Source organism: Lonchura striata, chromosome 5 (assembly GCF_046129695.1).
Source record: "Lonchura striata isolate bLonStr1 chromosome 5, bLonStr1.mat, whole genome shotgun sequence".
In the NCBI taxonomy this organism is placed as follows: Eukaryota; Metazoa; Chordata; class Aves; order Passeriformes; family Estrildidae; genus Lonchura; species Lonchura striata.
This window is the reverse complement of record NC_134607.1, coordinates 33,252,170-33,276,932: the sequence shown is the minus strand read 5'-3', so window position 1 is coordinate 33,276,932 and position 24,763 is coordinate 33,252,170. Positions and strand designations below refer to the sequence as shown.

General features: G+C 37.9%; 1 protein-coding gene and 1 long non-coding RNA gene across 3 annotated transcripts in view; one reads left to right on the top strand and one right to left on the bottom strand.

The window, feature by feature from the left end:
• Positions 1 to 14,285, bottom strand: part of LOC144246323 (uncharacterized) — a 166,133-nt gene extending 151,848 nt beyond the window's left edge. For both annotated transcript variants that reach the window (XR_013340013.1, XR_013340012.1), the window contains exon 1: positions 14,134 to 14,285. This is a non-coding gene — a long non-coding RNA (uncharacterized LOC144246323). The remainder of the gene's footprint in view (positions 1 to 14,133) is intronic.
• The window catches only part of KCND2 (potassium voltage-gated channel subfamily D member 2), a 260,183-nt gene continuing 248,894 nt past the window's right edge, over positions 13,475 to 24,763 (top strand). Inside the window, exons 1-2 of the mRNA XM_021553483.3 lie at positions 13,475 to 13,629; positions 14,813 to 15,986. Of these exons, the coding sequence (XP_021409158.1) occupies positions 14,872 to 15,986 (1,115 nt within the window). The 5' untranslated portion in view covers positions 13,475 to 13,629; positions 14,813 to 14,871. The remainder of the gene's footprint in view (positions 13,630 to 14,812; positions 15,987 to 24,763) is intronic.

The following is a 24,763-nucleotide window of genomic DNA, read 5'->3' as shown; positions in this document are numbered from 1 at the left end:
AGGAACCTGAGGTTCTCTGCTGCACACACCTGAGACCCACAGGCCTGGGTCAGGCATCCACAGGGCAAGAATCAACCATGTGAGACATACATACTAAAAGGCATAGCTCTGAACAGAAATCTGAGATTAAAGATCCACAATATAATAATAGCATTTATTTATTTATTTGTTAACATTAGCCAAATTCTCCCTGCAAATATACTTGGCAATACTATAGTAAGTAATTTACTAAAAGAATGAAATAAAAGTAAAGACTAATTCGATTTTGACCTCTTATTACTTATATATAGCAACAAACAAAAATAGGACATTCATTCTCTGCACTTTATCATCTATGTGAATACAGGTCTTCCAACAAAAAGTCTGGCTTTATAAACTTCCTGTTCTGCAAATATTTCTGCCCAAGTTTGGTCACGTTATAAGACAAATTTGACTATGCATTATGTCCCAAATATCCAGAATATTTGTAGAAAGATGATATAGCTGATGATGCTAATGATGATGATGTGTGACTACAGTTGCAAAGAACAGCAGGAAATTTTTGGGAAATCATTGCAATTAGCATATAAGCAGCAGTCACGTTTTCTTCTTCATTCTCTGAAGCAGACCAGAATTTAGAACTAATAGCTTATTGTTCATTTTCAATAACTGCACATTAGAACTCCGAGTATGAATTTCTTTGGTACATCCACTATTAAGTAACAATACATATTTTAAGCAGCCTCTCAGTAAATTAGTTTCCTAGAATATTCTTGGAAAATGAGCACAAAATGAGTTAGAATATTTCCATGGAAAATTCACTGTTTCATTTAAATAAATATTTGCAGATTTCACCCCTCCTTATCTGCTTTGCTATAATCATCTATAAAAAGATAACTTACACCTATTCCTTTCTTGTGCATCAAAATTGAAAATTCATTTAATATTATTTTAAGGACTGAAAGTCTTTATGGAAAACAAACAGGAAGAAGAGAAAAACAAAGCCCTGACTTTTCTGAAAGCATCTTCTATGTATACAAACATAAATATGTATTCAAACCATAGATATACATAAAGAATACATATAAAAGTACATTATGTACAAAAAATGTACACCAAGTAAAGCAATAATAGAATTTCCTTAAAAGACTCATATAAACTGCTCCTAACTATAAGTCTGGAAATTCTTTTAGAGACATAATTATATAATGTCTGTGGTGAAGAAAAAGCTATTGCTCAAGTCAAGACAATTACTCTTGAAAACAAGAGAAGCTTCTGTCCTTTCTTCCCTTTCAGCTCACAAGCTTCCCTTCAGCCTATGAAGGTCTCTTGACACAAGCAGCAGCCTTCACCAAAGAAATGAACTACTAATCTCTGTGGTCAACCTGACTGAAAACACAGAAACTGTGTTGCCCAAAAGACAATCTTTTCCAGGATCTACTGGAATCATCTGCAGGTGCATACATACTTCCAGAAAGCCCCTTGGCTGCTTTGCAGTTGTTATTCTGTTCTGAATGCTGCAAATCACTAGATAGTCATAGGATCTGAAAGATGAGTATAAAATAAATCATGGCCACATTGTACCAATTTTGGCCAAAAGTCCAGGGGAAACTGCACTATATAATACTTAGGATTTTTTTATTTATTTTCTCATTGCAATAAATTTAGCCTACCTTTGGTCCACAAACACTTGAAGTATGACTATTTTAGATTTTCATGACATTTTAAATTCTACTAATCAGCAACTATTCCTATTTTACAAATGTTCTTTCTTTTATTTTCAATGAAGCTTAAAATAAAAAAAAAACATTTTTTCTTTCTGTCATTGTTTTTGTAGCATTGATGGTTTCATTCATGTCAGCACAACTCATAAATGAGTTTTAGATGAGCTGAGCTTCTTTTGCTGACTAAATTTGCAGCAGCAATGCATAAAACATTTTAGGCTTCACAAAAGCAGTCTTTTTATTATTTCTTATTGAGATACTGGCAGTTTTAAGAGAAAATAGATACATAGATTTCAATATATTCTTTTTTTTTGCAATCTTCACACAATGAGGAACTTCTCTGCACTAGAAAATTATCAGACTCTGTATAGATTTTATAGAATGTATATATACTTTTGCCATTTGGCATCTGCAAAAAGTGCACTCTAGCATATACCTAACATGTAAGCTGTTACAGTCACACAAGATTGTCTCTACAAAAAAGAAACACAATACCCAAGCAAATAATACATATGCATATAGAATTCATACATATGTATGTGTGTATACACATAGGCATACCTATATTCATTCACATAAAATAGTGATTTTGCAATAATTGTTCATGTATTTTGTGGCATGTGCCAGTTCTCTTGGTGAAATTAAATGCACATTGCACTTTTTCTTCTCAGCTGTTGCATGCTGCCTAGTTTTTAGTTTGGCACTGTCTAGGTGTGCCATCACAGATGGAATGTCAGTATGTGTGACATGCTTTTCACCTGCCATGAAATGCTGAACCTCTCCATCATTTTGTATAACCAATTTGCAATTCATTTAGTACTGACACACTGAATTCCAAAATAACTCAGTAAAATGTTTACTATTATCAGTAGTGGATATTAAAGCAATGAGAAAGAAGTCCAGTTTTAGAAGCTTTTACATGCTATAATTTCCAAATCTGTAACCTGCAGCACAGGAAGAGGGATTAAAATTATATATGAGGTTCTGCATTTGAGTCTCTGATATTACTTTTATGTATTGACATCTGGAACAAAAAGGATTAGTTGTATAATTTAATCCTATCAAAGCTGTAGTTTCCCTTTTCTACACTACGTTAAATGCATGGAAGGTTCGTGCAATAGCATAGGACTTTCTAACAGTGCTTACATGACATGGAAGGAATGGTGACTTAGGACATATGATATAAACAGCTTTGCAGCACATCAGTAGATTTTTCTGTTTGAGGCCATGATTCACTTTTTAGTACACAACCTTTTTTATGTTTTAATGAGTAACAAGTATTTTAGGGCTGTCATCTTGCTCTCACAAAATAACCTTTTATCCAAAAGGGATTTACAGATAGCTCATTAAAACCTCCTGGAATCCATTTTACTATTTTTCTTTTATTCAGTAGTATAACAAATAATAGGAGTAAAAGACGATCTGCTGAATAATACTACAAGAAAAGGTGAGATGCAATTACTTGCCTTTATCAAGAATACAAGAACTCAGAATACTGTCTTGAATTCAGTTTTTCATTTTAAGGTGATAAAACTTAGATGAGATGCATCCCACCTTGTAATGTGCCTTTAGAGAGCCTCTGTATCTTCAGCTTCCTCCCGAGAGCTGATTCTTTATTAACACTGAGTAACACTTCATGTTGCTAACAATCTTCATTATAACCTTGCAATGCCATCAAACAATCATATGTCATCCCAAAATTACCTTTTGTACCCTTACCTCATGAAATTGTTAGTATTTGCACCTATCAAATGTCTAAGATTCATTGAACAATAAATCAGTAGTTCATGCACAAGACACAGTACTAAATATTAGGATTTCCCATTGTCACTAGCAAAAAAAAAAGCTGTTCTTTACAGCTGACATTTGTAAACCTACCAAGTCATGAGTTTGGGTGGGGTTTTTTGTTTATTTGTATTTTCCTGAACAATAAACAAAGTGATCTTTTTTTTTCTCTTAGATACAGTCATATGAAATAGTATGGACAAGACTGTTTAATTTTTATAATTTAGGTCTAAGTTGTACTCAAGACGTTACATATTTAGCCTACTTTGAACACTGTGGGAGATGTCAGTAAGCATATAAAATTACAAATTAATCTTACTTACACAGTAGGAGAAAGATTTCATGTCAAGGAGTAAGAGTTACAGAAGTATAATCAGAACCCTTATTGGCTTATTACATGTATTAGTTGCACTGTAAAACATAAAACACTCAGCCAGCATAAAAATAGAGGTAAAGAGTGTTCAAGACACAAATAAGTTTTCATACAACTATTTTGAAACTTATGCATATATTCTGGATAGCTCTTCAGAGTAAAGATACCTATTAATGAGTGTAGCCTTAATCATGTTTGCAGTTACTGGGAGGATGAAAGCCTAAAAAATGTTTACTTTCACAATTATAATCTTAACTGAACAGCATCGCACAAAGCTGTAAGGGAAGCACGCATATTTTTCATCAAATAAAAGATTTTCCAAGTGGCTTCCATATCCCACAGGTTTCTTTCCTAAGACAACATTCACTGTGGGTAAGTTCTTGCTGACAGATGGGTCCTTGCACAAGGAATCTCATATTTTAAAACTGGGCCTTGTTTCTCCAGTAAGATTTCTGCACTGAATCTCCCTGTGTTCACAAGCCCTGCTAAAGCTTGTGGTACTTACACGGACAGAAACCTTTGTATTAGCTGTTACTACAGACCAGAACCAAATACAAAACCTCTATCAAAGATTAAATTAATGAATAAGTTTTGAAAAGTCTACAGCTAATAGGAAATCTCTGTTTATGATTTTTATTTTTCTCTGAAAAAAGCCTTTGGGTGAAAATAACTTTTGACAGATTTGTATGAAAGGGGAAATCTGAAAACTTGGTTTATTTACATTTATTTTTCATTGTTTTGAAATGACTTTTTACTTTATTAAATGCCAAAATTTGGGAAAAATTAAAGTAAAAAATCCAAATGAAATATTTCTAACAAAATTTTGTAACTGTGTAAATTTTATTTCATTCTTTTCTTTCAGTGGTGTGATCAATGAACTTTAGCTCTGGGTCAATATACAACAGTGTTTTGGGGTTTATAGTTCTTTTGTTCAGGCAATGAACTGGGGGAAAATGAAATAAAAGCAGTTATTTGCAATTCTACTATTCTACTGCAAACCATAGAATCTTTTCTTTGAAAAGCTACCATCTTGGCAACTACATGTCCAATACAAAACAAAGAAAACCAGAAAACAATAACTGTAGTCTATCTATCTTTCCTTTTACAACGAAAAATGTATTTCTATATGCAAAACTTCTCTAGATCAAGCTTGAAATGACACAAACACACATTTCTCACTTTTCTATGAGAGTGTATGCATGTACAACTTTCTCCATCTGTCATTTCTGTTTTACATAGAGTCATGGTATTTACATTTCAACAAACCAAATGGCAAAATATCTATTATTCAAACATAATATTGGATTCTGTAATTTCCTAAAAGGTTGAGTAAATTTAACCAGCTATGTATTTGAGCTTTCCATATGCAATGAAATACAAGAGGAGATCATGAATTCAGAAGAAAGGCAGGCACACTCATGATGACATTAAAACAGAAAAAAAGAAACATGAATTCTTTATTGCACTTTGTTTCTGTCAGTCAAAGAAAAGAGATCGGGAGAATATTTATGATAGAAAAAGTGTTTCTTTCATAAGAGGAAGAGTTTGTCAGCAATATGAATGATATTAACAACTAATTCTACCTTTGAAATAAGCATTTTTCATAATAAATCATGGTGATAATGAACAACCTATACTGTGCTTGGTTTTTATGCTGTTCTCCTAAACATGTGTACACAAGCACACAAGTCTGTTACAGAATGCTTTCCTGAGATCCCCAAAAGCTACAAAGTGCTTGAGCTGTCTGGACTAGGGTCTCAGAAGGGGATAGGCCACTGATGTGCTGGTGCTCAAGAACAGCTGATCTGCACACACCTCTGGCTAGTGGCTGCTGTGGAAAAGCTGCAGAGGGATTCACACTTCTCAGTTATAATCCTTTGATGTAGTTCACGGTTATGGCAACCAGACAAGGGCAACCTTTGTGCTGTTAATTGCAACTGCCTAATGTAACCAGTTTCACCTAAAGGGGGTGAAATGTGAAAGTCTATAAAGAGAATGGAAAACAATGTGTCCAGATCTCTCTTTTCTTGAGCAAGCTGGCAAGAAATTCTCAGGATGAACCATCAAAATAAAGAAAAATGGCAATTTGTTGAATGGTTTTCTAGGTTAATTGAGTAAATTTCAAAATAGACTGAATACAGTAATTTCCAATGTCACTCCATCTGTCAAACTCACATTAATTCTTGAGTGTAATTTTAAAGGGGTAAAAAGACTAAAGATAAGCAGTTTTTATAATGTCATGAAAACTAGCAAGTGGTTGGAGACTAAACACTCTATTATTATTCACTGTGAAGGAAGCTAATGAGATCACCCTTCCTTAGACATAAAACGGGTGGGGAATCGGACATCAATAGTTATGCTGCACTGTGCTACTCTTTTTTTTAAAAGCCTTCCATGTTACATTACCTTCTGCCCTAATTGCTATTACTGGAGGATGAAATACAAGAGTACAGTAAGGGGTTTGGAAGGACTGCTGTCCCATCTAGACAACATTTCCATTCAGTATAACAGATAAAATTAAATGACCAAACTCACAGTGAATTATATGACTGGTTTGCAGAGGATAATGAAAGCAGACCAGAAGCTGTAAATGGACTTCAACCGTTTTCAAACTCTCACTGCTTTTGGGATCTTTACAAAACAAGTGGTTTTATTTCTTCTTACAGAGCTGTATTTATAGAAATGTGTCTACTGTCTAGTGTTTCACACTTCTACTTTGTATTGCTTTAATTTTAATTCAATTGAACAGGCTTATGTTTTGATTTTTTTTTTGATTCACACATTGTAAACAAAATACATCCTAACTACTCTATTCTTGAGGCTGTTTTATGTTATATAACAATCTTTTTTAAATGACTGGGCAATGCTACATACAAATCTGGAAGGAAACTGAAGGTCTGACATTGTGATGATTTGGTTTCTTATGATCTTGCTTTAAAAATGTTATAATTAAAATTAGATATTTTGTTGCTATTTGATTTATGAATGATGAAACTACAGCAAGATTATCTTTAATTGGTAAACAAAGCTATGGCCTCCTATGAAGCAAGTATGATTTCATTGAAACATACTTCTTTTAACTTGGACAGCAACAATATTGTGCAAGCTGTCAGACTCTTTTAACGGCATAACTTATAACTGAATAGCCTGTGCTGAAAACTGTCTTTGAGGTGAAGTATTGCTAATCATACAATAAAATATTTGTTTAATTTTGTGATGACGATAAATAATTCGTAAATCTAACATCTTCTGATATAGTCCTTTTTGGGACTATATAGATCATAATGATACTAATTTTAGGACAGTTTTTGATTGTAATATTTTTATTTTACAACTTCAAGGATCATATGACATGCAGTAACCATGATATCAAGTCTAACTAAATGTTTCTCAGGATTTGTAAACTGTTGACTCTGCTCCAGGCTAATAAAACCAAAGTGAAAAAAAAAGCCAGCTTTTCTGATTTGTATTTTTTATTATTTTTTCAATTTTATTTTAAAATTAATTTCATGCAAAAAAACTTCATGAGTAATGCTTCACTTTTGTTGAAAAGATATTTTATTTTATCCTTTCTCCCTTTTGGAAGCTTGGACTCAACACTCACCACAGCAATGCCACCAGAAACACCACAAAAAATTATTTCCTCCCTGAGCTGGAGGAGTAGCTTCTATAAATGACTGCTATCTCATTGCTGTTTATGCAATTAGAAAGCAATCATTAACATAAAAGAAGGTTTCTATTTCCTGTTCTGAACTGTGGTACAGGGGCTATTAGCAATTACTGGCATAAAAGGTGCCCCTACAGGCAGCTCTCCAGATGTTCTCAGTTTTGAAGAGTTACCAGCTTCATGCCAGCCTGACTGACCTCAGGCTTCTTTCTTTGCTAAGAGCTGGATGGACTAAGGAAGCGATTTGCAAAGTAAGATAATAACTTTATTCAATCTACTAACTTCTGAAAAATGTTCTATATTCATCTGTGCCAGTGAATGACACATTGTTTCTATTAACTATATTTTTGCACATATTCATCTCTTTCATATAGGAGTCCTATAAAGCTGCTGAAACTTGAAATGATAGAAGTTTTGCTGGAACAGAAACCAGTTATTAAAAATGGGAAGGATACAATTGCAGTCACTCTCAGTCAGAGCTGCAATACTCCTCTCTGGGTACCCTCCACGTCAGGTATTGAAGAGCAGAGCCAATCTAGTAACAAAACAGTTTAGAAAGGATTCGCAGTATAAGAGAGATGGGACTAATTAGGCAGGGAGCCATTGATCGTTGTGAGGTTTTTGCAGGAGTGAGGAAGGTGGCTAGCATCCAAACCCTACATTTCCTGGAATACAAAGAAAAAAGAAGTATCTAAAATGGTAATGTTTGGATGCAGATTGAAAGATTCCCATGCTGTATGTTATAGAGAACAAAAATTAAAAAGACAGTTAAGTCAAAAACTGTGAAGTAAAAAAAAATTGATTTTTAAAATTTTGTTTCTGGAGTGAAACAGGAGTGTTTGATGACACTGAAGATTCTGCATGTGCTTAGGAATGTGGCAGTGGCAATGCAGAGTAAATCTGGCAAATGGCATCTTTGTCATAGGCTTCCCAAAGTGCTTCAGTTCAACCACGAGTATGAACTGTAGTCATTAATTAGTTTTCTGCTTGAATTCACTCTTAGTTTCTCTTTCTAAGGATGTGACCTTAAAGGCACTTCAAGTCCAGGGTAGTTTCCTTTTGATGCAGCAGACTGGCTCAGGCTTTAAGTCTCAGGACCATTTTGCCTAAATGCAAAATATCCTAATGCAAAGACTCATACCTTAAGGACCACAGCCATCCCAGACTGCCTTTTATAGGCAATTGGCAACTGCCTACATACACTGAGATTGTAGGTAGGATAGATTGCTTTCAGGAGCTGTTTCTCCCTCTATTGACTCCAAGAACTCACGGAGAGAAGGCTCCTAATTAGATACCACAGGTGTTTAAAGCTAAATTGGTTGAAATTTGGTCTAATTACACAGACAAAACAATTGTTTGAAGATACCTTATGAAACAAAACATGAATTCAAAAGGAGAAATATGTCTTTATCTAAAGTAAAATTTAAAAGTTACTTAACATTTCTTTGATGGGTACAATATCACTAATCTAAAGAGGAATTCCCAGAACTTAATAAGACTAATAGTTTAACAGAATTAATGTTTCATATAATATCCTATACATCAAGAAAAACATATATAATGACTAAATCAGTATTTGTTGGTTTGGAAAAGTTAAAGCAAATATATTTGAGATCAAATTAGTCCCTTCTTTGGAGGAGTCTATGGTTTTCTTGAGATGATTCCAAATATTGACTTAGCCTCACACTAAGAAAAAAAGAAACTACAATGCTGACAGCTCTGCCTTCATGTTCCAGATTTTAAATCTGTAATAAATACATAAAAAAATCCTTTTTCCACAGAAGTAAGGGTCTTTTTTTTTTTTTAGGTTAGTGGTTGTTGGAACTCAAAATGTCCCTCAGACATTTTTAGAGGTTCCAGGCCTTGGTCAGAAGCATTTTAGATCCCGACAGGCAGCTGGAAACAGCTGTGATTTTGAGTTTGAGCCATGGAATGAGTTACCAACTTTGGAGGTGGAACAAGCAGTCACAAAAGGTTAGATAATATAGTAAAAGTAGTTACAAAACAGAGGGGAATTTTTTTTAGTATTGTACGGGGGGGTTTTAGCATCTGTACAGGGGGGTTTTTACTTTGTACATGGGGGTCAGAAGTTCTAAGATGGAGGAAAGTGGGCGGATCCTGTTCTTCCTCCTTCTTCTTCCTTGCCTCCATGTTCTTGGTGATGTTGGCACTCACAGATTGGTTTAGAGTAGAAAAGCACTCTAGGTAGTAGGTACTGGGGAAAACTGTAAACATGGAACACGTAATATATCATATAAAAGATAGCAGCAGCCCTGGGCGGGAGGGAGAAGAAGAAGACAGCAGATAGAGAGGATGTCAGGGTGTGTGTGTGCCTCTGCCTGGGCCGCTGACCAAGCAGCCGCAGCCCGAGAAGACAATCTTTTAGACAACTCACAATAAACTGCCTTGAGACTGAACAGCAAGAGCCTGTGCAGTTTTTCTTTGGAAGCACGGGTTGGAGGAGAAATTTCACCACCACATGGAACCCCAGAGCAAGCCTGGGGTTCCCACAAGTGGTGGCTATACTACCTTTCAGTTTGACTTCAGAATCTAAAAGAAACGGTGTCTATGGTGCACTCCCTCCATAGTATGTCTTAATCATTGACCAGTGAGAGGTGATTTTTTAATGTCCAGAGCAATCCATTTCTCCACATAGGAAGAAGGACACCAAGCACTTGCACTGCAGAGTGACTTGAGCCTATTTTAGCAAACTCCCAGAAAAATGACTTTTTGTCTTGGAAAAATTACCAAAAGCCTTTTCCTTATTCCGTCTGGCCCAAAGCACAAAAACCAGCTAGATTTAGGAAAAAAAACAAAACAAAAAAAACCCCAAAAAAACAACAACAACAAAAAAAACTGTGAAGGCAAAGAAACTGCAGTCTTTGACTATAGGTGTTTGGGCTGATTCCATGTTTGACCAAAGCACTATTTTTTTTATCTTTGCAAGGTAGAATCAAACATTTTCCTTTGTGAGACACATTCTTAATCTCACAACCTAGTTCTTCAATGGGCCTGTATTCTAGAAATTCTTATATTGGACTTTTGCTACTTAGATGGTTTCAGGAATGTTCCCTTCATTAAAAACAAAACAAAACAAAAAAAGAAGAAAAAAACAAAACTAAAACCAAAACCTAACAAACCTCAAAACAAAACACCATCTGCAGTGTTTTTTTCTCAAAAGGAAACTGTCTTATACTAGACGAATTAAAAAGAGGGGTACACATGTGCTTTCAGTCTGTAAAGAAAACTTGCAGTTTCAAACATTTTAAATATTTAGGAAAAAAAAAAAGCTCATTAATATAAACTTCTGCATCATAGCTGGTAATTTATTTAATCCTCAGAGAGTTCTTTGTGTCTCATGACTTTGGAATGAATTAAGAAACAGCTCATCTTAGAGCCCATTGTGCATTCCCCCTAGTATCATTTTCTTTTTTTCCTACAATTACTAGGATTTATTTTCTTCCCTTGAAAATAGGATTTTTGTCTCATTTGAGTCCCTGCTATTTAATTCCTACTTGAAGTCATAATCCTCCCTGTCACATCACACCAATCTCTTTGTGGCCAATTCTGATTTCACAGGCAGGATTTTGACTTAGAAAGACCTGATTATTTAGGTACACTTTATTTAGCAAGATTTAGTCCTTCTGAAACATATGAAGTAAGGAATACTTCAGCCAGGCAATTTTAATGAATTAAATATAAGGTACTAGCTGTGAAAGTTTGAGTTCCTGGCTATTGCTTCTCAGTAACATATTAATTAAGGAGTCAATAGACTCTATTCTTTTACTTCCAAGACACTGCTTTGGAAAGATGACTGATACACTGGGTGTCCACAAAACTTTAAGGTGAGGCAATCATTTTTCCAGGCAAGGGTGTCAGAAAAGTCTCTATACCTCAAATGGTTTCAAACCTCTGACTTAAAACAGACTAAATGCTATAATGCTATGTGGTACCCAAAATTGTCCAAAAATATAGGGTTTGTTTGGGGTTTTTTTCCATTTTTTTAAATGAAACTTGTAAATTTCTGAAACAACTTTAAGATTGCAACAGGAATCTAGGTGTTTCTCTAATGGCACCCGTTCTTACGGGTTCTCTCTATGAATAGAAAATTCTTTATTGTGAGATTCCTATTCAGGAAAAGCTCTAAAGAAAAAGATCAACTTAAGCCAGCCACTGATTTTTGTAAAGCTAGGCATGTTAAAAAAATAAGAGCAGTTATTGACTACAAGAAGAATCTATAGCTGACAAGGAAACCTCTTTATTTTCAGGAAAGTAAAGCAACAAATCAACAAACAAGTGCAGCAAATATACAGAAAGTATCTTTTATTTAATGTGATATTTTATTTCAAGTGACTTGATATATGTAATCAGTTTTCCTATACTAGAGTTTGTACTCAAACATTTTTAAGCCTTTTCTCTCTGTGCTTTCGAGTATTATTTGAACGAACAATTTAGGCTGTAGGTTAGGCTACAATACTGAAAGTGTTCATCTTTTTCATGGGAACTTAGAAGTGAATATATACTGAAGCTGAGCATATTATTAAAATACAGAAAAGAGTTAACTCCCAAAGTTCAGTGTGTATTTGGTTTATTTTTGCTTTGGTTTTCTTTGGCATATATCTCAAATTGCTTATCAGAGTGGAAGGTTTGGTTGTAAAAACTTCACATGTAAAGGAGCCTATTTATTTTGTGTTTTTTTTTTTTTTTTCAAAACCTCTTACCACCAAACGGAAACACAGGCAAATTAGAAGGAGGAATACCTTCTGGTATCTTCTTGCAAGGTCTATGAAGAAGACATGGAGCGGTTTCAGAATCCTGACTGAAAAATATGGACCGTTCCCTCTATTTATGGGCACTATCAGAGCGGCGCGCAGGGCTCGGGAAATCAGGCGCCCGCCCAGCCCGCGCCCGGCAGCAGCTGGAGGCGCGGCGGGGCCGGGGCGGCGCGGCGCGGGCAGAGCGCCGGGCGCGGAGCGGAGCGCGCGGCGCGGGGCGGCCCGGCCCCGGCGGGAGCTCACTTCCCGTCATCCACGCGCCATCTAGCGTCCGGAAAAGGGACGCGGCTCGGCACGGGAGCGGAACGAGAGGAGGAGGAAAAGGCTCCCACACCCGTCCCAGCTCTCGCCGTTCCCAAAGCTGGTAAGAGCCATTTGGACATTGCAACCAGAACTCCGGAGTGGCTCGGGGCGGGTCGTGAGGAGCATCATACACTTCACTCCCAGGCATCTCATTCCCCCTTTTCTGCAGTGAACGGTTCCCTTTCCCTTGAAAGCAGCTAGCGCTCCCCAGAAATCCCCTCGGTACCTCACCTAAGCTACCGCCGCCGACCGATCCCTACCCCAAGCACCGCGAACTCCAGAGGGTCTGTGCGGCGCTGCCGGCGGAGGGGTTGGACCGCACGATCCCGGCCCCGCAGAGACACGCACCGGCACACGCACGGGCACACACACCGGCACACGCACGGGCACACACACCGGCACACACACCGACACGCACACCGGCACAGCCGCGCTCCCTGCCTGCCCTGCCGCCGCCGGCTCGGCTGCCCGCATCCCTTTTGTTTCGCCCGCGGAGCGATGTCCTGCCCGCCCGCCCCGCGCTTCCCCGCGCCCGCACCGCCGCCCGCCCATGCGCCCCTCGCCCGCGGGCGGCGGCGGCGCGGCGGGGTGGCATGGCCCGCCCGCCTTGGGGGAGGCAGCGGGAAGCCCCTTCCCCGCCCCCGGCCGCGCCAGGGCCTCGCCGCTGCCGCCCGCAGCCCGCGGCAGGGCAGGGGCAGCGGCCGCAGCCGCAGCCGCGCCTGACAGCGGCCCCGCGCCGCAGGATCCGCGCCCCGCAAGGACGTGCTCCAAGAGCTGCCAGGCGCGATTACGTTGTTTTTTTCCCCCCACCCACCCCTTGAACTTGTTGCTTGGCGCTCGGCGGTGGCGGAGGGGGGTGGGGGTGGGGGAGAGCCTTATTATCGATGTCCCTTTGGATGCGATCAAGCTTTCTCAGGAGCAACTACTTCCCCGCCGTTCCCGGCGGGGCGCGGAGATCTAGCGGCAGAGCCCGTATTTCCAAAAGTCTCTATGCAACTGAGCGCTCTCGCCAGACTTTCACAGGTAGGTGCCGCAGACTGGGCACGTCTGGAGCGATTGGAGAGCTGAGCCGAGGGGAAGGGGCGAGAGGAAGGAGGCGGGGGTACGGGGGGAGTGGGGGGAGGGTATGATCCACCACCGACCGCCGAGCCCTAAGGCACCCCGCATCCCTGCCCCGCGCCCCCGGCCTCCCCCGCCGCCAGGGAGCTCCTGCTCCTCTCCCGCTCCACAGCCAGCCTCCCTCGGCTTCGCCTTCCGCCGCCCGCTCGGGCACTCCCGGGGATGCCCCGGCAGCCCACCTACTGCATGTGTCTCCAGAGCCCCCGCCCCTGCCCCCGCCAGCACCGCGGGAGCTCTCCCCGACCCCGGTCTCCTCGCCGGGGATCAGCCCCTGGCCGTGCCCTGATGCTCCGTCCGGGGAAGAGCCCCGCTCTGTCCCCTCCTGCTCTGTGGGGCGCTCCCCGCTCCCGGCGCCCCATCCCCGGCATCCCTCTGCCCTTCAAAGCGTTTCCTGCACGGAAAACTTGCCTTAAAGTTTAATGCTGCCGCCCGGAGCTCCTCCCCCTGCCCCGCCGGCTCCCCTGGCCCCTAGCCGGGATCTGGAGGAGTCCCCGGACGGCGATTAAAGGTCAGGGAGAGGATTCTTCCCGCCGCTGCTCCAGGGCTGCCGCCGGGAAGGGGGGCGGCCCTCCCGGCCCATCCCCTCCGCCCCTCCACGGCGAGCGGCGCCGGCGGCCCCGCTGCGGCCGCCCGGGAAGGGAAGGGCTCCGCCGGCTGCCGCGGCCCCGCTCCGGCGGCGGGCGGGAGCGAGCGGAGGAGGGGCGGGGGGACCGGCTGCATCGCGCGCGGAGGAAAATCTTCCAGGTGGCTGCACAGCTGCACTAGAGCTACTAGCCGGCTCCAGGGGCTAGTGATTTGAGGACTGTTGCTTCCATCCAGGGGCCTCGAATGGAGGGAGACCTTATATCCAAAGGATCTGGCTGTTAGAGATGCTGCTTTGAATACAGGGATTTCCAAGTGCCCTCATTTATTGTCCTAACAGTCTGACCATCACCTGGAAAGCGTATTCTGGGGTGAAAAGGTGGAGGGAACAAAAAGGAAGCAGAAGGGTTTTCAGTTAATACTGAATATCACAAAAATGTTCAGAAATTCTGCTGCCTCAAGAATGTGTGAGAATTTGTATTTTTCTTTTCTCTCTCTATTTTAGTGGCTGGACCAGAACTGTGTCTAGATTGACTCCCTTAGCTGTAATAGGTGTTTGGAACCATGGCGGCAGGTGTAGCAGCTTGGTTACCCTTTGCCAGGGCAGCAGCCATAGGATGGATGCCAGTGGCTACTGGTCCCATGCCAGCTGCTCCACGGCAGGAGAGAAAGCGAAGCCAGGACTCTCTGATTGTGCTGAATGTGAGTGGCATCCAGTTCCAGACATGGTTGGACACCTTAGAGCGCTACCCTGACACTCTGCTGGGCAGTTCAGAGCGGGACTTCTTCTACCATCCTGAGACACAGCAGTACTTTTTTGATCGGGACCCTGACATTTTCCGCCACATTCTCAACTTCTACCGTACTGGGAAGCTTCATTATCCCCGCCAGGAGTGCATCTCAGCTTATGATGAGGAGCTGGCCTTCTTCGGCATCATCCCTGAGATCATTGGTGACTGCTGTTATGAGGAGTACAAGGATCGCCGGCGGGAGAATGCTGAGCGCCTGCAGGATGATGCTGATACGGATCACGTAGCTGAGAGCTCCCTACCCTCAATGACAGCTCGTCAGAGGATGTGGCGGGCCTTTGAAAACCCACACACCAGTACCCTGGCTCTGGTGTTCTACTATGTCACTGGTTTCTTCATTGCTGTCTCTGTTATTGCCAATGTGGTGGAGACAGTGCCCTGTGGGGTAAGCCCGGGTCGCATCAAAGAGCTGCCCTGTGGAGAGCGGTATGCGGTGGCTTTCTTCTGTCTGGATACTGCCTGTGTCATGATCTTCACAGTTGAATATCTCCTACGTCTGCTGGCAGCTCCTAGTCGCTACAAATTCGTGCGCAGTGTCATGAGTATCATTGATGTGGTGGCCATTATGCCATATTACATTGGCCTGGTGATGACAGATAACGAGGATGTCAGTGGGGCTTTTGTGACATTAAGAGTCTTTCGTGTCTTCAGAATCTTTAAGTTTTCCCGCCACTCACAGGGTCTGCGCATCCTGGGCTATACGCTGAAAAGTTGTGCCTCGGAGTTAGGCTTCCTCCTCTTCTCACTAACTATGGCCATCATCATCTTTGCCACAGTCATGTACTATGCAGAGAAAGGTTCATCAGCCAGCAAGTTCACCAGCATCCCTGCAGCCTTCTGGTACACCATTGTCACCATGACAACACTGGGGTAAGTGCAGCTGGTGTTTGGTTACAGCCAACATTTCAACAAGTGTATTGGCACAAACAGAAAAATACTCAATTTAAAAAAACGGTGATTGACAAAAATGTGAGGGTAAGTTTTTACTACAAAACTTTAAGAATACAACTTGTGACTTCCTTCTAGGTGTTTTACATGTTTAAGTTAATAGCATTGCTGAAATTAAAATAACCCAAATCCAAAAAAACTGCAAAAAACCTGAAAAAGCAAACAACAAAACAAAGCAAAAAAGTATTGAAACTGTTTGGTTTTGGACAGCGAAATTGGAATGTTTTATGAGTATGTGTGAGTTATCAGTGGATTTTTAATGGAGTACTGTCTTTGCTGGCAGGCTCTGTTACAGTGTTGCTTAATTATTAATGTTTTTAAGGAGAACCAAAGTGCAAACTTTTAATTTGATCAGTATGTGGATCTGCCATTTTGTTTTGTGTATTGATGTAGACCTGGATATTGAATTTGTTATTACAAAGTGATTTATTTTCATGAAAATCATACCTTGTCTTTACAAAAAAAAAAATTCGTGATTTTATTTAAGACTCTGAACACATTTCCTTTGATTTTCATGGACCTATAACTTTTAAATTATGGGTTTCAAGCTACACCGACTGGTGAGACACTCCAGAAAATGATCTGACGAAGTGTGAGACATATGACACATCAAGCATATATTTTTAAACAATTCTAATGGCAATACAATTTCTTTCAGAGAAAAAGGGTTTAAAAGTGTCACTGTTGACATTAGAAGGTAATGCATTTTAATGGAAAGATGAGAGAAAGTATTATTTTATGAAGTCTCTGATACCAGTGTCTGATTGTATAGCTGATTCTTTGCACCAAGTTATAAAATGCATTTGTCTGTAGTTACAATAGAGATTTAGAAAGTTGACTAATTTGAGATGATAGTTTTTCCCTATTCTTAATTTTGAGTTGTATACCATCTATGAAATTGAAAATTTGTTGATTCATTGCAAACTGACTAGTTATTTAATAATTACAGATACTAAATTACAAACTTAGCACTTTCATTAAGGCAAGCCCATAATTTTATTAGCATTTTGCCATGTCTTGTTGGGACCGTTGAGATTTATGAAACATATATAACTTTTAAATTTAACGAAATGAAAGTGCATTATTAAACTATTATGAAAACTTGATTTATTATGTGCAGTAGTAATTTACTTGGGAAACACGCATACAAAATATTGAAAAAGATAAAAGGAATGTCTTATGCCACCATTTTTTATACAAGGCTTTTATCTTCTGTGTGATATAACAAATGAAGATAAATATAGTGCATAGTAAATATTTCATACTTCTTGTAAGGGCAAGTTATGCTAAAAAGGAGTGACAAGAGCTTTAGGGATTTTAATCCACCTTTTAGTTTCCTGGTTGGCTTTTTGGTTTTCATTTTCTGTTGCCAGTGACAAATGGAAGGGACCAGTTAGAAGAAGAAACAAGTTAGGCATGGTAACTAGATCCACATTCCTGTATTTTCTGATGTTGATCTTTTTACAATTTATTTTTAATTAGAACAGTGATGTTTTAAAGAAAGAATTGACTGATACTTTACTATAAAAAAAACCCAGAAGCTGGTATATGGTTTTTTTAAGTAACAAAGGTACTTTCTGAGTATGTTGTTTCCATGTTCATGAACAATGTGTGAAGTTCTTGTCCATGGTACTGAAGAGAAACTTTTCTTGTTTTATGCCCAAATTGCAACTGATTCCTCCACAGGTATGGTATCATAGATGGTGTTGGTATGATTTGTGTGTTTCTTTTGCACACACACACACACATACACATGTACATGAGTATTATTCTGTAATTCCAGGTTTTAAAGTATTACTCTGAGTAAAATCTTCAAAAGTACTGCTGTAATTTGAACATAATTTCAAATCTCTTTGAGTAGAACCTAAGAACCTGTTTTTACGTATACAACAGCATAATATTTTGGTCCCAAGTGGAACAAAAAGGGTTAAAGAGAATCCTCTCCTGCTTGACTACTTTTTTAAGGTAGTTTGAACAGAGAATGTTTTGAGCATGTTGAACAGAGAATGTTTTGAGCATGTTGGACAGAGATCCAAAGTCTTACCCTCAGGAGTTCAGGTATGATAGAGGTTCAAATATTACAGACATCTCCAATTTTTATGAAATATTTAATCAGTGCATTAGCTAGATTATGTCCTTTTAATAACATCATGATAACTTTGTAAAGATTATGTTTAAATGTTAAATATATATATGTGAATACTTTAAATAAAATTAGCCTAATAAAACCTTTGAAATCTTTTTAGTTGATGGGATAATTACACAAAAGGAGAGGGAAGTTATAGGGGAAAGCATCAAGGGTCAGTGAAAGCTGACTGTAATTCTTACTGATACCTTTTCTGTGTGCTAAAGCTTACCATCTCTTTACTAATATAGAATTCCTGTTCATTTTAACTTTAGTTGTAGCTGAATCAGAGATATATAAATGGACTCAATAGGAACAACTTCTCTCATTTAGAAACAAAGCTTGATTAAGTCTTTATGTTTTAAATGACAGTAGCACACAGCAGGTTATGTGAAATACTACAAAAATCCATGAAAGCTAACAGTGAATAATAGATTAACATAGAATTGAGTTTTTAAGTCTTGGTGTCATTGTCATATTTTTCTAGATAGCAAGGGTATTGAGTAAGCAACCTTTGCAATTTGGGGAGTTATTACCTTGGAAGCAGAGCTATATTTCTCAGTTCTGCATGATTGCTGAGCAATTAAAGTGTCTTTAAAAAACATAGATTGCAGAGTGCTAGTGACTTCAAATATTACTATATTTTTACCTCCAAGGATATCCCAGCTATTAACTGCTCTTGACTGCTCAGCTCATGTAGTACATGTACATGGAAATGTTACATGAAAGAGCTGAAAAAAAATGAAAAGAAGGGAAGAAAGGAGCAAAGGAAGAAAGAGAACAAGAGAAAAATAAAGGCAGAGAAAAAGAAGTGGAAGATGTCTCTAGAAAAATAGCATGCACAATTCCAGAAACTGAACTGTCTGATTTTGAACTTCAAAGTAGTGTTTTATCAGGATTAATTCTGGCAAAAGTAAAGTAGAAACAAGAAGAGAAAATAGAATAACATTAAAAGAGGTCACAAAATATTTTATGGAGATTCAAGATAATAGTGGAAAGCACAGAGGTAAAGAATGAGGTTAGTGTGAAGATGACAGAGAGAAGAGCTCAAGTCTACTGAATTGGGACTGGCAGAACTCCACAGGGGCTTGTGAACATCTACACCCATAATGACAGTTCTGTTGCCTGACAACATGACAATCTAATACATTTCCACCTGCCCCGTCAGGAGCCAGCAAGTGAGCTGAAATAGCTGGTAAGGTTTTGATGGTGTAAGGCTATTGTTTGTTCCCAAGTCAGTCAGAGCTATAGTGTAGTTTGTGTTTTATGAAGATATTATACTTTAAACAAGGAATGTAGTGCTCTTCTGTGAGTAGTTTTAAAGCAATCTCACTGCTGTATTAAAATTCCATTTTTATAGCCTTTACATTGGGTAGCTTTATCAAGTCACACAACGCTTCAGTAGATGAGCAGAATACTTTATGAAAGGAAACTTAAACTCAACTACTCATTTATTTGCTTTCATGTATAAACTAGAGGTGTGTCTTTCAGCAAAGATAAAGCAACTATTTGTTTTCACTATTTGTTAATATAGCCCATAATGTGTGAAGAAACTCACTTAAGGTATATCAAATTCTCTGAAGATTTTATAATAAACAGATTACTAGATGTAATAAAAGAAAGCCTCAAACAGTGAACAAGGGAAGAGAGCAAAGGATTTCCTTTTCCTGCATTCATGTTCTTTGTCATCTTCAGTCTTTTTTCCACTCTTTTTTCATTCCTATGGTATATTGTATCTATTTATTTTTTCCATTATTTATTCCAACTACCACTTGCCATAGTTTTCATGGTTGGGGTTTGTCTACTGGTTGACAGCTTTCCTCCCGTCTTCAAGATGAGGTTAACATTTGTAGTAAGACTTTGATGGCTGTATTTTTTTTTTTCTTCTGCTCCTTTTTTCCAGATTCCTAATTCATCCTTCACCACTAGATTAAATCTTTTGTCATCATTGTCATTCATTGACCTGAACTTTCTTCAGAACAGATTTTTTGTTCTGACCTTTGTTTGATATATTTTTCCTTATGAGCATCATAAAATTTCCACATCAACACTGCTTTTCTCAAATGCCACCACATATTCCCCTTTCTCACCACTGTGCTATTTTCAGTGTGTTTAGTTCCTTATAGTCTCTGCATTTTAGTTGGAAATAATCCATCTCTTTAAAAATTTTATTAAAAAATTGAGTTTAATAAAATCTGACAAGAAAGAACAAAATTCAAAATCTTTGTTTTATGAAAAATTTCATTAAATTTTGGATATATTCTTATCCAAAGAATACACTTATTAGTGTTACAAATGTAAAGATTCACAAAGTTAGAGTATTATTTCTGTATCTTGTACGTACATATTTCTCATTCATTTTTTGTTTGATATTATCAACCCTATTTCAAATAGAATTCCTCTATTTTTGTCTTCTACAACCTCGTGGATTTTGTATTTTACAACTGTGTTTGATGTCTCAATCTATTTTCTCTTCACAGCAGAGACATTTAACCTATACAACAGAGGAGGGACAAAGTGTAGTTGTGATCACCTTCAAAGTACATTACGAGATATTCAAAAAGGGCTCCAGGGAGAATCTGTTATACTAAGGGTCATTTTGATAGCAGTAAAAAAAAAAATTCTTTGATCTGCAACAAAAAGATTACTGAAAATATATTGGGCTGTTGTTGCTTGATAGAAAGCAGAGTAATTGTATTCTTATTTAGTTGCACTGGGCACCAGCTTTTGTATTCAAAAAAACCCTGAAAATCTCTTGGAGGAAAAGGATTTTGCTTGTTTCACTCATTTGTCTTGAGCATGAACTTCCTTAGTTCAGTTATGAATAACATGAAGGTGATGCTTAACAAAAAGATTTTTCTGCTCAGAAATATATTTGCTCCTTTGGTAGAAACAGATGGAGTTTTGTTTCCTTATTGTTACTTTGAGACAAGAATAAGAACAATCAGATTACTGTGGACCTGGATGTAGCATAGAAATATTCTTAGTACAGCAGAACTAATTATGTCGGAGAGTAATTATGACTAGTGCTTGATCTATTAACTAGGGCCTATCATTCAAGTAATCATCAGTGAATACTGTCATTTTAGTAGAATCTTTAAGTGATCAAACCCAAGAAGTTCAAACTGAGTGATGACAATCTGTGATTCACATTGTTGTGTCTTTGTCTAAAATGAAATATTTGCAATATAAAAACCATATAAATCCATGAATACAGTATTTGAAAGAGTGCCTGCCATGCAAAAAAAAAAAAAAATCTGGAAATGAAAACTGTATTTCTGAAGAGGGGAACATAAATACTGCAGAAATAAAGTGACTATTCAAAATAAGTTCAGAACAATTTGCAACTTCAGGGTGACAATTAAGTTTTCAGACATTTGAAAGAGGGTCTAGTGAATTACTCCTTTTATTTGATTTTCATCACATTATACTCCATTCGCCAAAGTTCATAATATTTGTCACAGCAAGCTAATGAGAGAAGAATCTGGTTCATCAGGGGTTAAGATGATAGATTGTTCCAAATAGGGAGTATAAATTAGAAATACAGAAATTGTTTAGAATCAGCCTTAACAGATTTCATTAGTTACATGACAATAGAGTGATGGGAAAGATGCTGTATATTTCTGTACCTATCATTTACTGGGCAATAGATAGGAGTACAGGCTTTTCGGGAAGACATATTCTTTAAGGCATATTTTTTTTTTTTTTCTGAATTGATTATGCAGTGGATTATGCAGGTTTTGAATATATTGACAGTGCTTTTAAATGATAGATCTACACTACACTTCCTGGCACAATAATAGTCACCATGCTTTGACTTCAACTCCTAACACAGTTAGGAGCCCTAATTTCTACTGTTATTTCTTAATATCTTTTGTTATGAAGCACATGATTTTGATCTTCCTGTGTCTCTGGTAGTGTTTTATAAACATCTTGTTAAGTAAAAAAGCCATGGGGTTTGTTTTGACAAAAAAAATCAATTTTCACCAAAGTACACAATGAAATTTGCATTATTTTCATAGCATAGACTTAAATACATGTGATTTGAGATGAAATAAAAAATTATGCTTTGGACTAGAGCATCTGATGTGTAATAGGTATGAGTGGCCTGTAGAAAAATCCTGAAGACAAAAATTTACTCAGGTATCTGGTGTGTATGAAGGCTCAGGTTTAAACATGAGTACCTATGAAGATCATGTGATCAATGCATAAAAAGAATAAAATGTAACAGGGTTCATCTCTATTATAATTCAAATGAGACTGCACTCCTTTTCTCATAGCAACATAGACACAACTTATGCATTATTAGGAAATACATCTTAATGTACCTAGTTATCAGTACACCATTCCTACTACCATGAGTTCAAACTCTTGCAGTTAAGTGCATTGATAAAAGCTAATAAAACAGTAAAAGACTGCTATCTTTCTGATTATTAAAGATACAAAGATATCAGTCATATAAGGAATTGAATTTTTTGTGTGTTTAGAAAAGCAGTTCCATTTCTTATATTTCACTGTGCAGTATTGTTCCTTATCTGCAGATCTCCATCCTGAAGGTGAAAGCATTAGGAGCTACTGTGTAAATGTACTTAATTAGAGCATGATTCTTAAGTTAGAGAAAATGTGAGGTTGCTAAAAACCTAGAAAAATGTTTTTCATAAAAACAAAGTAAAATTTTGCATATTTAAAGTATTTAGGAATAGTAGTTTGTATTTCATTCCTGTTTTTTCAGTTTCATCTGTGTTACTGGTTTCTTTGATCTGACTGGTTTAACTGGGAAGTCAAGTTTCACAGACATAGAGACCTCCTGGGTTTATTTATTTATAGGGCTCAAACAATACAAGGAAGAATTTAAAGGTATTTATGTGTCTGGAGATGAAGACAGACACTCAGCTTGAATTCTCAGATGAGGTCTGGGTGTTAGAAACACAAAGGAGAGCAGCTGAAGCTATCAACCTTAGGAAACAGTCTTATGTGCTCAGGAGTAACTTCTAGGATAAGTATAGAATAGTGTACTCTGGGTATGTCCCAGATCAAATGCCCCTATCAGAATCAAATGGATCCTGCTAGGGTTCAGGTCTTGTTAAAATAAAATGTCTACAATATTTTTACATAGTATTGTAGAAAGGAGGTAAGAGTGTTGTGTGTATGGTATACTTAGAAAAGAGGAATGAGCAATTAAAGAAAAAAAGAAGGGTAACTGAAAGAGTAGCATAAATTATCCAAGGAGTATATTTTTTGATCCTAATTTTCCGCCTCTGTGGTTTTCAAACCAAGAGTTCAGCATGAAAAGATATGTAAGAAATGAAAGCTATGACACATAGATATTATTAATGGAATTATTTTTAGAAACAGTGTGAAAAATTATGAAACAATGTCAGGTAGGTGATTCCATTTTTCAAATAAACATGCAATCTGAAGATTTACTGGTTGCAATAGGTATCTTACTTAGCTTATACACAGTAAATTTGTTAAGATGCTGACATGGGGTAAGAAAAGGTAAAGGGTAATTCTCAATTTTGACCACTGTAAATTCATCCCCTTTTCTAGTATGGTGGCAAAAGGCAAACATTCTTATTTTATGTCAGTTTGATTTTTTAATGGACAGTGTTTGTAGATTTATGTAAGAGGTTTGAGAAGTACTTTGCCTGCTTTGGGGTTTTCTTTTTGTGCTGTGATATGAACTTTATAAGCAGAGTCTACAGTTCTGCTAGTTAATTTTTACCTTAACCCCTGTTCCTAAATGAAGCATATTTAAAATACATTTTCCTATTATTTTCCTAATTCTTTGTAAAAAAAAAAAATTCCTCAGGTAAGTATCTTATATCACAGTTCTTTCTCTTTGAGGAAGCATTGTGATTTGTGAGCTGATGTTTAACCAGATGGTGTCTAGCTCAGTTTTGTACTTATTACCACTTGCACTAAGACTTTTTATCAAGAAATATCATATGAAAAAAATCCCAATTTTAATATTTTTTAAAAAATGTGATCTGTTATAATATCAGCCTTAAAACAGAAATGTTATAAAACATGCATCTATAGAAATTTACCTGTTTGATTATCAAAGACTCAGTGTCCTTAGCTAAGACTTCTTATACTATAAAAGGCAGTATAAACTTCTAGGATTTTATTTAATTACTCTGAGTACTTTGGTAAATTAAAATAAAGTAAGTATGTCTCACTACAGTTTAAACCTCTTGGATTAAGAGAATCCATTTTGGATTAAGAAGTAACTGTGAACCTCCTTAATGGTATCTGTAATAGCCTAATTTTATGATAGTACATTAACATGCTTTAATTAATTATTATTTTGGATAAAAAAATATTTTGAAGCCAAACCCTAATTTTTCAAATATGTATCCAGAGATACTGATTTTTTTCTATGAATTATACTTGCAGATTCTCAAAATATTTTGCCTGATACACAGGGAAGAGTCTTACAAATTATCACTTGAAAGCTTGGCCATCCAGGCATTCCCTTTAAATGGCTGAGAGTTAGACTGTAAGGCTGTGAAGGAATTAATTTAGGATTGTGTAATAGCTTACAGTCTGAATGTGTCTTTTGCATCCTAAC